The sequence below is a fragment of the Malus sylvestris genome, chromosome 5 (assembly GCF_916048215.2).
Source record: "Malus sylvestris chromosome 5, drMalSylv7.2, whole genome shotgun sequence".
Taxonomy (NCBI): Eukaryota; Viridiplantae; Streptophyta; class Magnoliopsida; order Rosales; family Rosaceae; genus Malus; species Malus sylvestris.
The window spans coordinates 19,951,784-19,965,424 of record NC_062264.1 but is presented as its reverse complement, the minus strand read 5'-3'; the positions used below and the strand labels follow the sequence as shown (position 1 = coordinate 19,965,424).

General features: G+C 37.9%; 1 protein-coding gene across 1 annotated transcript; it reads left to right on the top strand.

Annotated features, from left to right (window-relative positions):
- Nucleotides 1-11,184: 11,184 nt before the first annotated feature.
- On the top strand, nucleotides 11,185-12,239 carry LOC126621059 (probable CoA ligase CCL9). Its single transcript, XM_050289420.1, has 2 exons — nucleotides 11,185-11,399; nucleotides 11,501-12,239. The coding sequence occupies exon 2, from the start codon at nucleotides 11,510-11,512 to the stop codon at nucleotides 12,173-12,175; it is 666 nt and encodes a 221-aa protein (XP_050145377.1). The 5' UTR covers nucleotides 11,185-11,399; nucleotides 11,501-11,509; the 3' UTR covers nucleotides 12,176-12,239.
- Nucleotides 12,240-13,641: the final 1,402 nt, after the last annotated feature.

Genomic DNA, 13,641 nt, shown 5'->3' with positions numbered 1-13,641 from the left:
ACGGAGTTAAGTGAGGGTGTAAGTCTGAAGCGTCTCAAGTTGCTTTCGTACCTTTTCTATGTGCTACTCCATCTTTAGATGTTTTGCCTTGTACTCCCCAGTAGTCTAACTGGTGATTAGCTGGGAATTAGAATGAATTGTAAGCTTTTTCACCATCAAGCCTTTTGCCATTTTGAAGCCTGCTAGTAAGGCTTCGTACTCTACTTTGTTATTGGATGCTTTGAAGTCTAGAGTGATTGCCTGCTCGAGCATCAAACCATCTAGAGTGATTGCCTTGTACTCTCGAGCTGCCAAAAATCTAAATCAAGTGAAGCATGCATGGCTAGGGCTTGCTCAGTTACCTCCGAGGCATCATTGGGTCACTCTGTTGCGTTGCCTAGGCTAGGCGCGAAGATGCGGTAGGGAACCGCGGGGTTGGGGTCATGTTACATGCAATAAGAGTTGCTCAACTACCGATATTGGGCCACTTTAGAGCTGAATTATAGAGCAAGGGTTGGTTGGGGCCGTGTGACGCGCAACAGAAGATGGTGCTTAATTACCGATATATATTGCTCTTATGTAGAATTTTTTGGGGCAACGGGGATAAAACTTGCTTCCGAGTGTGTTATTCTAGTGTTTAACTGCCCTTGGCATGCCTTTTGGACTAAGCTGTTGCGTTCGTTAGAAAACTTTGCATCTGCCAGTGTCGGCGCCTTTATCGTCGTGCGTCTGGATTGGGTAAAATAGTGCATCATGAGGATGATTGCTTACATCTGAAGGTATAACTTGAGCTTTCCGATTGAAATAATTGTCGCCAAAGTTAGCTTTTGAATTTCTGGTAACTGGTTTCCGCATAGAGAAGAGCTTTTAAACTATGGAATATAGGTAATCGAGTCCACAGCTCTTCTTGTATGAGCGTAGAGCTTATTGATGCTTTAGATACCATCAAACATGTGAATAAGTCATCCGCTGCTTCTAGTTTGGATAGTAAGGAGATGCTGTCAGGTACTTCTTCAAGTCCTTGAATGCTTTCTCGCACTCATTCTCCTGTTTGTCTTATTGCTCTTTTTCGATTGAGTCAAAAAAATATCTCACGTTGATCGGTGGACCGCAAGGGTAAACAGTTAAGTGCGGTTACTTATGTGGTCAGACCTTGAATCTCCTTCATAGTAATAGGGTACTTCATATTCAAGATCGCTCGAATTTACCTTGAATGTGTATCGGTGAGCCTCGTTGTACCAATGTGCATGCTTTTTTGCCAAAGCGAAAGAGTTTGCCAGAGTTAGATCTTCTTTCATGAGCAATTCTTCAAACAGCGGGTGGTCTACTGGGAATCATTTTTAGAAGGCTGCACTAGCTATTGAGTCGTTGCATCCGCCTATCATAGCCTTCTCTGTTTTGAACCTCTTCACATAGTCGCGAAGCGACTCCTTTGGTTTTTTCTTGACATTGAATAAGTGGTCGGACTTCTTCTTGATTGAGCGATATGATGAATATTCTTTGGTGAAAACTAAAGAAAGTTTGTTGAAACTCTGGATGGATTCTGGCGGCAAGGTGTAGAACAAATTTTGCGCCTCACCTTGTAGAGTGATGATGAATATCTAGCACATGAGATCTTCGTTACTTCGATAGAGCATCATCGCGCTTCGGTAGTGCTTTAGGTGTTTCTTCGAGTCTCTATCCCCTTTGAAGGATATGAAATGTGCCATGCTGAACTTGCGTAGAGGCTCTACCGGCTTGATCTCATCCGTGAAGGGTGACCTGCTTATGTTGGTCATGTCCCATCGTAGTGCCTTATCAATGACCTTGTTACGTTGGAAATCGCACAATAGCTTGATCAGAAGCCCCACTACTTATTCCTGAATTTAACTTTGTTGGAGGCAGCAAAACTCTTCCATGTGTTCGGCTCGTCTATGCCCCCGATCGTGACCTACTGGTCTAGGCTGTTCTTCCATGTGTTCTACTCGTCTATGCCACGGCTGCGCTGCATGTGGTACGTTCCTAGCAAGCGATCAAATTTCTTGTAGGCTACCAGTTGAACTTGAGCCGCATTGTGTGACTGCTTCTTTTTGTCCTTCGTGCTTCCTACTTCAATGTAAGGTGGATGATGCTCCTTGCGGGCCTAGCGCTAAGACGAGAATATACGTTATCTCGATGGCCTAGTAGGGAGTGTACACTGCCAGAACACTCGGTTCATGACTGGTCAAGTGGCTACTTGCAGAGACGCTGCTGGAAAGGTTCGTCATCTGCCCTTGTCCTACTTCAGGACACCTTGTCTAAGGCACGTTGCATCTCGATGCATTGCAAAAGCTAATTCACTAAGGTCATCTATTGTGCAATGGCGCTTGTTAACTCTCTGACTTGTTGAGATAAGTATGGTTCACCAGTTGGATTGGAAAAGCTTGGACGGTATGCGTCTCCTAATGGAAGTGTAATGGACTCCAGGCATGAGATTTGAGTTGGGATATGTTAAATCTGAGAAAAAAATGGGGTGAAAATACCCTCGATTAAATTGTCGGTCCAGAAATCTAAAGTCAGGATGGTTGAACCGATCTTGAATTGATTTAGGCTGCTTGGAATGGGGTGGGTCGGACCTCGGGTTGGACCATGATAGTGAGTTAAGCTGTAGGCATGGGTCGGACCGTGGGCGTTGGTTGGGCCGTTGGAGCACATGGGTGTTAGGCTCTCCTCAGTGCGGCTTAGGCCTGCGAGTCTTGGGCTAGGCTTTGGAGCGCGCTGGCCTTAGGCCCATGAGTGATGGGCTGCTCCAATTGCTAGAACAACTTAGGCCTCAGCTGCCATCGCAACATTGTGGCCTTGTTGAATATGGGGGGCCTTGCGTTGGGCTAGCTGCCTTGTGGCACGGGCCTGGGTCTGTTACTGTGAGGTGGCCTGCTCATTGTGGGTAGTAAACTCCCCTAGGGTCGTTGCCATGGTTGCTACCTTGGTGGCTACCACGGTGGTGCCTCGTGGGGGTGGTGTCACTCCACTAGCTGTGCGTTGAGCCTCATGGATCGTCGTGGTAGGGCAACGTCACGATCTCCATCACTTGGTCCAAATCCTTGAACGTAGGAAGTTCCATTCGTCGTGGTTTCTGAATTTCTAGTCATTGTACTTTTCTTTTACATTTATTCAAAGAATTTTATAAAAAAATTCTAGAAATAAGAATGTATGAAAAATCTACAAATGAACAAGAAATGAGAAACTTTGAATGCGATAGTCTTCTTCGAGTGTGTGAATCAAGACTCTCAATGAAAACACCAATTTGTGGATGCAAATTTCCGCCTTCTTCTCCTTTGACAAAAATGCACCTGCAAAATAATAACACCTAAGATTATGGCCAAGAACCTCACCCGCCCACGATGAAGGGGGGCTTTGACTGAGGAATCTTTTATGCCAAAGTTAGAATTTTAGAGAGAAAGTGTTTACTGATTTTTAGGGAGAGATTGGACTTAGCTTTTTGGAGAAAAATAGGACTATATATAGGGGTGTGGCCGGCCCTATTTGGAGAAATAGGGACCGACCACTTATGGTGGTTTTTTTAATATAATGACATAATATCTTGCAATTAATTTGGTAATTAATCCCAATTAGAATAAGGAAATTGGGAGTTACCTTTTGGGTGAGGAGTGATGAGAGGGATTTGAATAAATATCATTTTGATCACCTTTGACTATTTCTTGATTGAGCCATTATTGTCTGTTGCATGTGCATGGGAATCCCAGTGTGTCTCGAGGGTAATTTTGTCATTTTCACCCAAAATTCCACGTGTCGCCTCCATAATTTTCTTGATTATTTTTTGCTCCCCAATGAACCCTCTAACTTATTATATATTTATTTTTCTTTCTTCTTCAATATTCACAACGTTGTCTTTTTCCATGATAGCAATGTTGAAGTAAAAGTGACATTGTTGTTTTAATTAATTAAAAAAAAGTTTTTTTTATATTGGCTAATTACTCCAAAATTAGTTGGACTAGATTAAATATTGTTGTTGTGTAGGACTCTATTACTGGTGAGTTACTTCTAATTATCTCTAAGGGTAATGTTAGGGGGACCAAATTTTGTAAACCAAATGATGTGGTTGTTGATAATTGGATTATCAATTAAATGTTGATTAACATGCTTATTTTTTGTTGGTGACACATCATTTGGTTTGCAAATTTAGTTTCAAATTTTGGTCTTCCTAGCATTATCCTATCTTTAATAGGGATGATATTAGAAGATTATGAAACTACATAAAGAATGGTCCATGCATGCTCTCGCAGCAGTTAATCGATCATTACATAGCTGAGACCTATTATGATAATTAAAATAATTAAAATAATGATGATAGTTAAGTTAATCTAACAACTTATAGTAACATGCATCTTACTTACATGGTTGGGGTCAGTAGCGGATCCAGGATTTTAACATAGGGTGGTCCCAATATAAAAGCTCCAAAAAAATAAAAACGAAAATATCATTAGAACAAATAAATGGCATACTACAACTTTTCATTCATAATCTTTGTGCTAAACAAGCTAGAAATACTAAATTTTCATTCCTCGAGTAGAGCAGTTGTTCTTTACATTACAGAGATAATGAAAAGAACTATTATTATGCTCATGAGTAGTTGTTCTTTACATTACAGAGATAATGAAAAGAACTATTGTTATGCTTAGATTTCTCGAAAGGAAAAAGGAAATTAAGATCAAATCTCATTATTGAATTAAGAAGTAGTTACAAACAACAACCAAAAATATGCACAAAAAATGATTTTTTTTTATAAAAAAAAATAAAACCTTTTATGTACGTTCGTAATTGATCACATTCCTTCAATAAGAAAATAAAATGTTTTTGTAACCAGAAGAAACTTGCTGATAATCGTAAGAAAAACTTTCAAACTATTTTTCTAAAAGCTTGCTGCAAGTTTCTCCTTACTATTAGTAGCAAGTTTATTCTGATAACAAAAACATTTTCTTTTCTTATTGCTGGAATGAAATTGATTACAAATGTACATAGACATCTCTTTTATAGAGATTTTACAAGATAACATAAAACACAGGTGTCCTAAAATCTTTACTTTCACACACAGACTTCTATCCCCAAACTTTATTCTTTTACACAGTATCACAGCATCACGTGAAGGTTTTTTTTTAATTTTTTTAATGACTTGATTTTGGTAAAGTGAATTTAATTGAAAGAATCTGACTATTATATAAAAGATGGTGTGCTGGTGCTGTATCATAGTAGGATGTTCTTTTTATTTTTTTAATGGTGAGTGTAAATATATGATGAGTAAAAAGATAAAACAAAGAAGTGGGCATAGTATCACTCTAAAAAAATTATACTTTTATTAGAAATTTGGTTTATTATTTTAATTTATGGGTCAGGTAGGGCAGCCTCATTGGTCACCAATTGCAAAAGAAGTCAAAAGGTCTTACTTTGAAGGCACCACACCTCATGATATTATCTTACTTTTGCCAACATCGAAACTACGTCCTATTTCATGAATTTCTTATTAATGAGTGCACCAGGTGGAGCAGCCTCATTGGAGATTGATTACAAACATAGACAAAAGGTTGCTCTGCATCGTCTTCTTGGTTGGAACAAGGAGGCTCCTCCGTCATGGGTGCTATTCTTCTCCACCACTGTCCAAACTTGGGTGGTCCTTGAAGATCCTCACAGCTATTTATCTATGCTTACAGGTGGTCTCGGAACCACCTTAATCCTTTAATAGATTCGCCCCTGGCTGGGGTCTAATCACTTAAAAGGACTCATTTGTAGGTTTTTTTTTCCCAAAAGAAAACTGAATTGCTCAATAATAGGGTTTTCGTCATATAATAGTGCGGCCTGACCGTCCTGAGCTTTGGTTGAGTGCAGTGTTGTATTCTCTGACTATTTCACTTTACATACACCACACCCTACACCAAAATCTTTAATTCTATATCGTACGTGCAAGGCATCAAGCGTTTAAGTAAATGCCTCTCGTCTCTGTTAGGAAGTTTCCTTTAATATTTTTGTGGAAAAGTTCATGAATTTCCTCGGCGGTAAAGCCAGCCAGAATCGATCCTAGATCACTCATATATGTAGGTTCTGCGGGCATGTCTTGCGAAGTGATTTAATCTGTATATTTCATAACGAGAATTAGTTTTTTTTTTTTTTTTCCACAAATCACTCCTGCTTTTCTATTACCACAATGACAATCTATTACCTACTGGAGAAAAAGTTTTTAGGTGTAATGAATTGTACATAATTTTGGGTCTATCTTTGATGAGAAAAATAGGCATACAATTAGGAAAAATTTTCTTCTCATCAATAGCGAATGAGAAACAAACATGCTACTTTGTTGTAACGTGAATAAGTGATGATAATGCCACATATCGAAAAGTACGAAGCCACTATCTCTAGGATTCAAAAAACCATTTACATATTCTGCAAGTGCCAAGATTTAGTCATGGTCCACGACTCATGGATTTGTGGTCCTCTCCAGATCTATTTGATGTCAAATATAGTAACCCTGGACAGAATATTATTCCTAGCTCCTTTGACTTTCCTAAAACGATATGTTCGGGTTTAATTATGGATTCATGTGGATCTATCAATATAATTTTTTTAGTTTTAAACCGGTTCAATTCTCTCAGAGATTTGAAACAAACAAACCCTAGCCACATAGCCACATAGCAAAGAGGAAAACCCAAGGGAGCCGTGAGAAATCAGAAAGGTACTGAGGATTTCGTCTGGAAACTCTCTGCAGACGTTCTTGTTCTAGTCGTTCTTGTGCTATTATAGTTTTCCTTCCTTTTGGAAGGTTTGTCTAATTGTTCTCTGTTGAGTCTATCGCTTCTATTTTGGCTCCATGATGCCTGGATCTACGTTTGGGCTTTCTTGCCCAGTTGGATTTGTGGGGCGTTCGCCTTGATTAGTGTGAAGTTGTTGCGAATCTCTCTAGGAGAGGTGAAGTTGTCCGCGGTGTTGGCCAATTTTACAATGTAGAGTTGGAGCTGGTGAAGCTTGTGTTGGAAAATATTAGTATTTTGATTTATTTGAATGTTTGGTTTTCTGGGCTTAGCCCGTTAGAATTAGGTTTTGTTAGAAATTAGGGTTAGTTTATTATAAATAGGGTGCTTTGTTATTCATTAGAAAATAAGAAGTTAGTCACAATGTAGCCTCTTAGGGTTTTGTAGCCGTTTCGGCATTCTCAGTTTGTTTAATAATATTTCTATTATTTTGTTAGTATCGTTCGTTGCACACTCTGATATTCAACTTGGTATCAGAGCAGGTTTCATCCTTCGTGATTTAATCTGTTTTGGGTTGGTATCCGTTTGCTTGTGTCTGTTGTCGTTCATGTTCAGATTGTCTAGTTGTTGTTGACAGTTTGCAAGGAAAAAAAGTGTGTTAATTTTTTCAGTTGGTGTTTAGGCCACACGAGTTGTTGGCTTGTTTGAGATTGTTTTGCGACCGTAATTCGAGTGCTTAGAATTGTGACCACTCGAGTGATGGTATGTGTGTTTATTTGTTCGTTGCTACAATTGAGATATGGAAATCTCGTCCCTTTAGTGACGTGTTCCTTCCATACTCTCAACTCTAGCCATTTTGCCAGCCAGAATCAAGAATCAAGTCAAGTCAAGAATCAAAAATCAAGAACCAGTTTGCTAGTCAAGTCAAGTCAAGTCAAGTTTGCCAGTCAAGTCAAGTCAAGTTTGCATGTCTGTTTGTATGTCCGCCTAATGGAGCCAGTCTGCATCTGCTTGTTTGCAAACCCATGTCGTATACCGCCATGAGTTTGACAGGGGGTGTTGGAAAATATTAGTATTTTGGTTTATTTGAATATTTGGTTTTCTGGGCTTAGCCCGTTAGAATTAGGTTTTGTCAGAAATTAGGGTTAGTTTATTATAAATAGGGTGCTTTGTTATTCATTAGAAAATAAGAAGTTAGTCACAATGTAGCCTCTTAAAGTTTTGTAGCCGTTTCGGCATTTGTGTGGCAAAAACTCAATAAGAGTTGTCGACAACTCTCTTGGCGAGATTTTGTATTCTGGGTATAAGCGCGTTTGGTGGGAGAGATTATTTTTTGTGAGGTCAATGGTCCACACCTGAGTACGAAGGTGTATTGTTTGAGTTTATTGGATCTAATTATTAAATGGTTCTTTGGGATCATGAGGTATTTTGGAGTCACGATGTCCTTCTTTATCATACACATATAGAAGTATGATATTTTCCTTATTCCACTAGTATTGTTTTGAGAATTTTTAAATCTCGCATGATCTTGCACTATTTGATGCATTGGTTTCTATGGATCTTCCTTCACTTCCAAATTCTTGTAATATTTTCAACAAGGGTTGGTTGAGTTGGTAAGGATCGTTCTATTTGCCAGACCAAGGTCTACGTTCGAGTAGGGGTGGGCACGGTTTGGTTCGGTATGGTTTTGAGTGAAACCGAAACCAAAATCGAAATTTTTTGTGGTTCAGTTCGGTGCGGTTTTGAAGCCAAAACCGAAATAAAACCAAACCGTTTGGTTTGGTTCGATGCGGTTTCAAACGGTTTCGGTTTGGTTTTTAAAAAAAATGTACAATTTGCAATTTAACAAATTAATAAGCATTTCCCAATAGCAATAGGAAAAAGACATTTGTTATGTAAACAATTAGCATGTTGAATGCAATTGTGATGTTAAAACATGTTTGTGCAACAAAAGGGTGTCCCTTATAATGTTTATCATAAAACAAGTTGAATAAATTTGAATTTATTAAACGTGAGCGAAACTTTGATACTAAAATATGTGATATCATGCTTCAAATGAGTGGACTTCATTAGATCATTGTTCGACTCTTGATAACAAGATTAGTCCACCCTTGTACATATATGTGTGTGTGATGGTATAAAATAACAAAGGTCCTTCAAGTTAATGAACGAAAGAAAGTGATGAATGATATTATATAGAAAATCAAAAAAGAGGTCCTTCAAATTTTTTCCCTCACATAGAAAACGGTTTGGTTTTGGTTTTGACTTTTGAAAACCGCACCGAAATCGAACCGCACTGAAAATATTAATAAACATTTAACTAAATGTCCATATTATATTTCATGTTTTAATTGGTTGTTTTTTAGAATCTATACACTTAATATGGGATTCAACCACATTAGAATCCCATCCGTTTTCAAAAGCCAAAACCAAAACCAAAATCGTTTGAAAACCAAACCAAACCGTTTTCTATCTGACCGGCAACAGTGCGCCAAGTGTCCCATCCGTTCCTGAAGGAAAAAATTTGTCCTAGCTAAGAACATGTGAAAATATTTGAACAGATATGCAAACTAATAACACATTAAAGTAGGCATGCATTCAAAAACAATTCTAAAACTCATGACTTTCAAAGCCTAGTGAATGGTGAACCACAAGACTCCTTAACAATATTAAAGAGAAGGAAAGATTTAGAGATTCATTACCCTTGAAGCTCATCCTTGTTTACACAAGGGATTCACCCAAGTGGAGGGCCTTCAAGTCACCTCCTAGCTCCTTGGATCTTCCTTGTGTTTTTCTTCCTTTTGATGCTCCTTTGTTCCTTGAGGATGTGAGAAAAGGATCTCCAAGAACACCAAAGATTTGGTGTCTCTAAGTCTCCACACTAAGGATGAGGTGTGAAGATGAAATGGATGACTTAGAGAAGAAAAGATTGCTAGCTAATTCTTCCCAAAGTGGCCGGCCTCCTTTTAGAGAAAAAGAGATAAAGTGTTTCTCTTCTTTGCCTCAAGAAAATCCTAATGAGAAAAAACTATAAAGTTGACTTTATACTACATCACATGTGAGTGGCAAACTTGTAATTAATTCAAGTTTGCATCCACTCACCCTTATGGTCGGCCTTGTCTTTGTTATTGGGCTAATTGCCCATTTTGTTTTAGTTGTCATACAACTTAAACATAATGGGCCTTGTGGACCAAAACACTTTTAGGCCCCGAAACCCAAAACCAACTTAAAAGCCCAATACGAACCTTTCGTAAAATTAATTAACTAATTAATTAATCTTGACCATTCTCAATTAAACCATTTAATCGCTTATCCATCTCATTTATATTTCTTCACTTTCATCCTTACTCGGTGTATGATCCATTAGGTTCCAATTAGCGAGGCAGTGGGCGATTGTTACTCTTAACGATCGATTGTGAATTGAAACAACATTTCAATTCTCCCTTTGTTGAAGATTAGTGTTTGCTAATCTTCAGGGCTTCCACAAACCATGAGTGACACCTAGCAGTATGTCATGGCAACCCAAGCTAAGTAGAAATGGTTGGAGAACCTATCCAGTTACAATTACAATGCAACACAGTCCTTCTCTAATACAATACTCTTAATCACATTGTTTGAGTGATAGTTTGTTTCATGTCTACTATCCAATGTGATACTTCTTTATATGATTCAATTGAATATGATTTGGAACAAACTTCCTAAGTCATATTCATATGCTTTGGCCAAAGACTCCCGAATCATATCTTAGAGTATTCTCCCACCATTATGGAAGGTTAGAGATCCCTTGTTGTACATTCATATGCCTACATGACTAGATATCTTGACCCCAACAATGCTATGGACACTCTCGATGGAATGTCTTTGACATGATCAAAGATCAAGGACCTAACCATTAGACATCTATGATGCCTCAGGTCAAAGGACTATTTTGCATATTGCAACTAATGAGTTCTTACATGACATGTATGTTCGAACTCTCTTTTGATCGTTGTTCAGTGTACTCGACTACCTTTTTGAGCACCTACGTGTTTGTCTTAGTGTCCAACACTAAATGACTTGAGACTAGTCATACTCACGCTTGAGTTGACATAACACATACTAACCTTAGCGGATTGTCAATGCCCAATTGGCAATCTTATGGCTATGAACGTTTTAGGAATGAAAATAAGAGAAGGGTCTCGTTAATCTAACTTACTTAGATCACCTCTCTCTCAGATTAAATACTTTTCTTGGATTCCCTTATTGCTTAAACACATGATACAATAAATAGTGATTAACAATAAGATTTGCCCTTTATTAAACATATAATAGTTTAATACAATAAGTATTCCAAAAGATATTACATTAAATGAGTGGCTTTGTGGACATACTTCCAACAGTTCCAACCTGCACCACACCCACCCCTCCCCACTTCCCCCTCACTTTCTGCAACCCTTTAAATACGAAACCGCACTTCTCCTTCTTCATGTCCATTCGCTTCCTTTTATTAATTAATTTTTTTTTTAATTCTCCTCTGGAAATAGAAAGTTCGACCTTAACCGGATTGCTGAAGCAGGTGGCGTCGGAGTTCCAAAAAACGGAAAGTTCAACTTGACCCATGCACGGTTGCAGGAGCTCGTCAACCACTCTGCCTCCCTGTTAATATCCTTCAGCATCGCCCCTAACAACATCGTTGCAATCATCTTCCCCAACACCGTCGAGGTACATATCGCATCGTTTTATTTTATACCGTTTTCTCCGTAAACAAACAAGTTTTTAAATTAGATTAAAAAATTCTGATGGTTTTTTTTTCTTTTCTGTAGTTTGTTGTGATGTTTTTGACGGTGATTCGATGCCAAGCGACAGCGGCGCTGCTAAACGCAGCGTACACAGTGGAGGAGTTGGAGTTCAACCTCTCTGACTCAGAATCGAAGCTCTTGATCATGCTGGAAGAACCGATTCATACGGCCCAAGCGGCTGCTTCCAAGCTCAACATCCCTCATGTGACCACCAACCTGTCTGCCACCGCCAACCCCGTTACTCTCTCTTCTGCCGCCAAGGGGATCCCCGACTTGGTCTCGCAACTCGTCAACGACCTCTCCGATATGGCGCTCTTCCTCCACACGTCGGGAACCACGAGCCGACCCAAGAAAGTCCCCTTGACGCAACTCAATTTGGCCTCCTCTGTCCAGAACATCAAATCGGTCTACAAAATCACTGAGTCAGACTCGACGGTTATCGTCCTCCCTCTATTTCACGTGCACAGATTAATTACCGGGTTACTAAGTTCATTTTCCGCAGAAGCTGCCGCGACTCTCCCAGCCGCAGTCTCTCTCGCTTGGCGGCTCCTGTTGGTGATGAAAGGAGATGAGGGATTTGAGGTTATGGAGGCAGGGAGTAGCACAGAAGAAAGGAACAGAGATGATAAACAGACAAGACTGCAATCGGGGCAAAATCGGAAATTTGTTGTTTGGACCATTTTGATTGGACTAGTTTAATATTGGGTTTTGTCTTAACCATTAAATAAAGTTTTTATATGGTTTTTTTTGTTAACATTCAAAATTTTCAAGTCCTTATCATTAGTTGTACTTAAAAAAATCACAAAATACATAAAAAAATTATTCATCATTAAAAACTAATATCAAAAGAGGATAGATATATAAACATTACTTAAATATTATACGTCTCACGTTTTTAGACGCAAATTTACTAAATGTTTGTTGTTAAAAGTCTAAGATTGAGAGTGAAGAACAATAAAACTTGATGATCAAGAGAGTAAAGAACAATAAAACTTGATTGACAAGTATAATAAATTCAACAACGACAGTTGTTTCTTTTGTGTTTTTTCTAAAATCAACATCACACTAACGAATCGAATATTAAAATAATCCATTGAATAATAAATTATTGAAAAATAAAATACAAATTCAAAGTTCTAATTACCTTAAAATACAATCTTCAAGACCATGTGATAGTTGATTTAAAATTTCGATAGAAATGGAGAGATTGGGAAGTTGAAAGAAAAATAGATTGCAAAGGAACTTGAATTTTATAACTTTATATGCATTTGGACTATTGGATTGTGAGTAAATTTGAAAAACAAGAAAAACTTAGTGACTAATAATGCAGCTCAAAGTTTTGAACACAACACCCCAAAGAAAAAGGAAGCCAAACATTTCCCCTGCACCAACAAATGAATTATGATATTTCTTTCATTTTTTTTAAATTTATATGCTATTTACGATTTTGGGGGCCTTAGACAGGCGCCTACATGGACTACCCTCAGGGCCCTAAGGTTAAGACCCCATCTGTAAGTCTTTAAAGAAACTTGTAGTATGTCATTTCTCTTGTATGGGTTAGCCTCCTTTCACCCAAAACTTTTTGTTACCGAAAAAAAAAAAAAAATCTTGTAATATTTGTGATTATTATTTTATATTTTTAAATTTATGCGTGCAATTCTCTTGGGATCGTAGTTTTCATTTGATTACAATCTTTTGGTCCTTTAATGAATGAAATATGTCGTTTCCTTTCGAAACAAACAACGAAAAAAAAAAATTCCTCTCACATATTTTGGGTCTCTCTAGTTGTTTATAGCTTGAGGCAATGTTAGGGTTTTATCATTATCGTGCTTGTTTCTAATCATCATTAATGGCATCTTGGAAGATAATCATTTATAAACTGTGATTACAGTAAGCCTTGTTATTTCTAATAGTTGTTCAGCTGAACAAGCCGTCTGTAAGTCTATAACGGAAATGGCAATTTCATCCATTAAAATCTAGATCTGTCTATATTAATGATTGATTAGGATCTCATTATAACTAGTTTGAGCTGACTTTATACAGTACCAAACATAATTCATTTATATATTATAGAGTAATGCTATTAAAAACCTTACCCACATATATATATATATATTTTTTTTATGAACATATTATGCGTGAACGTGATTAAATTACAAAATCAT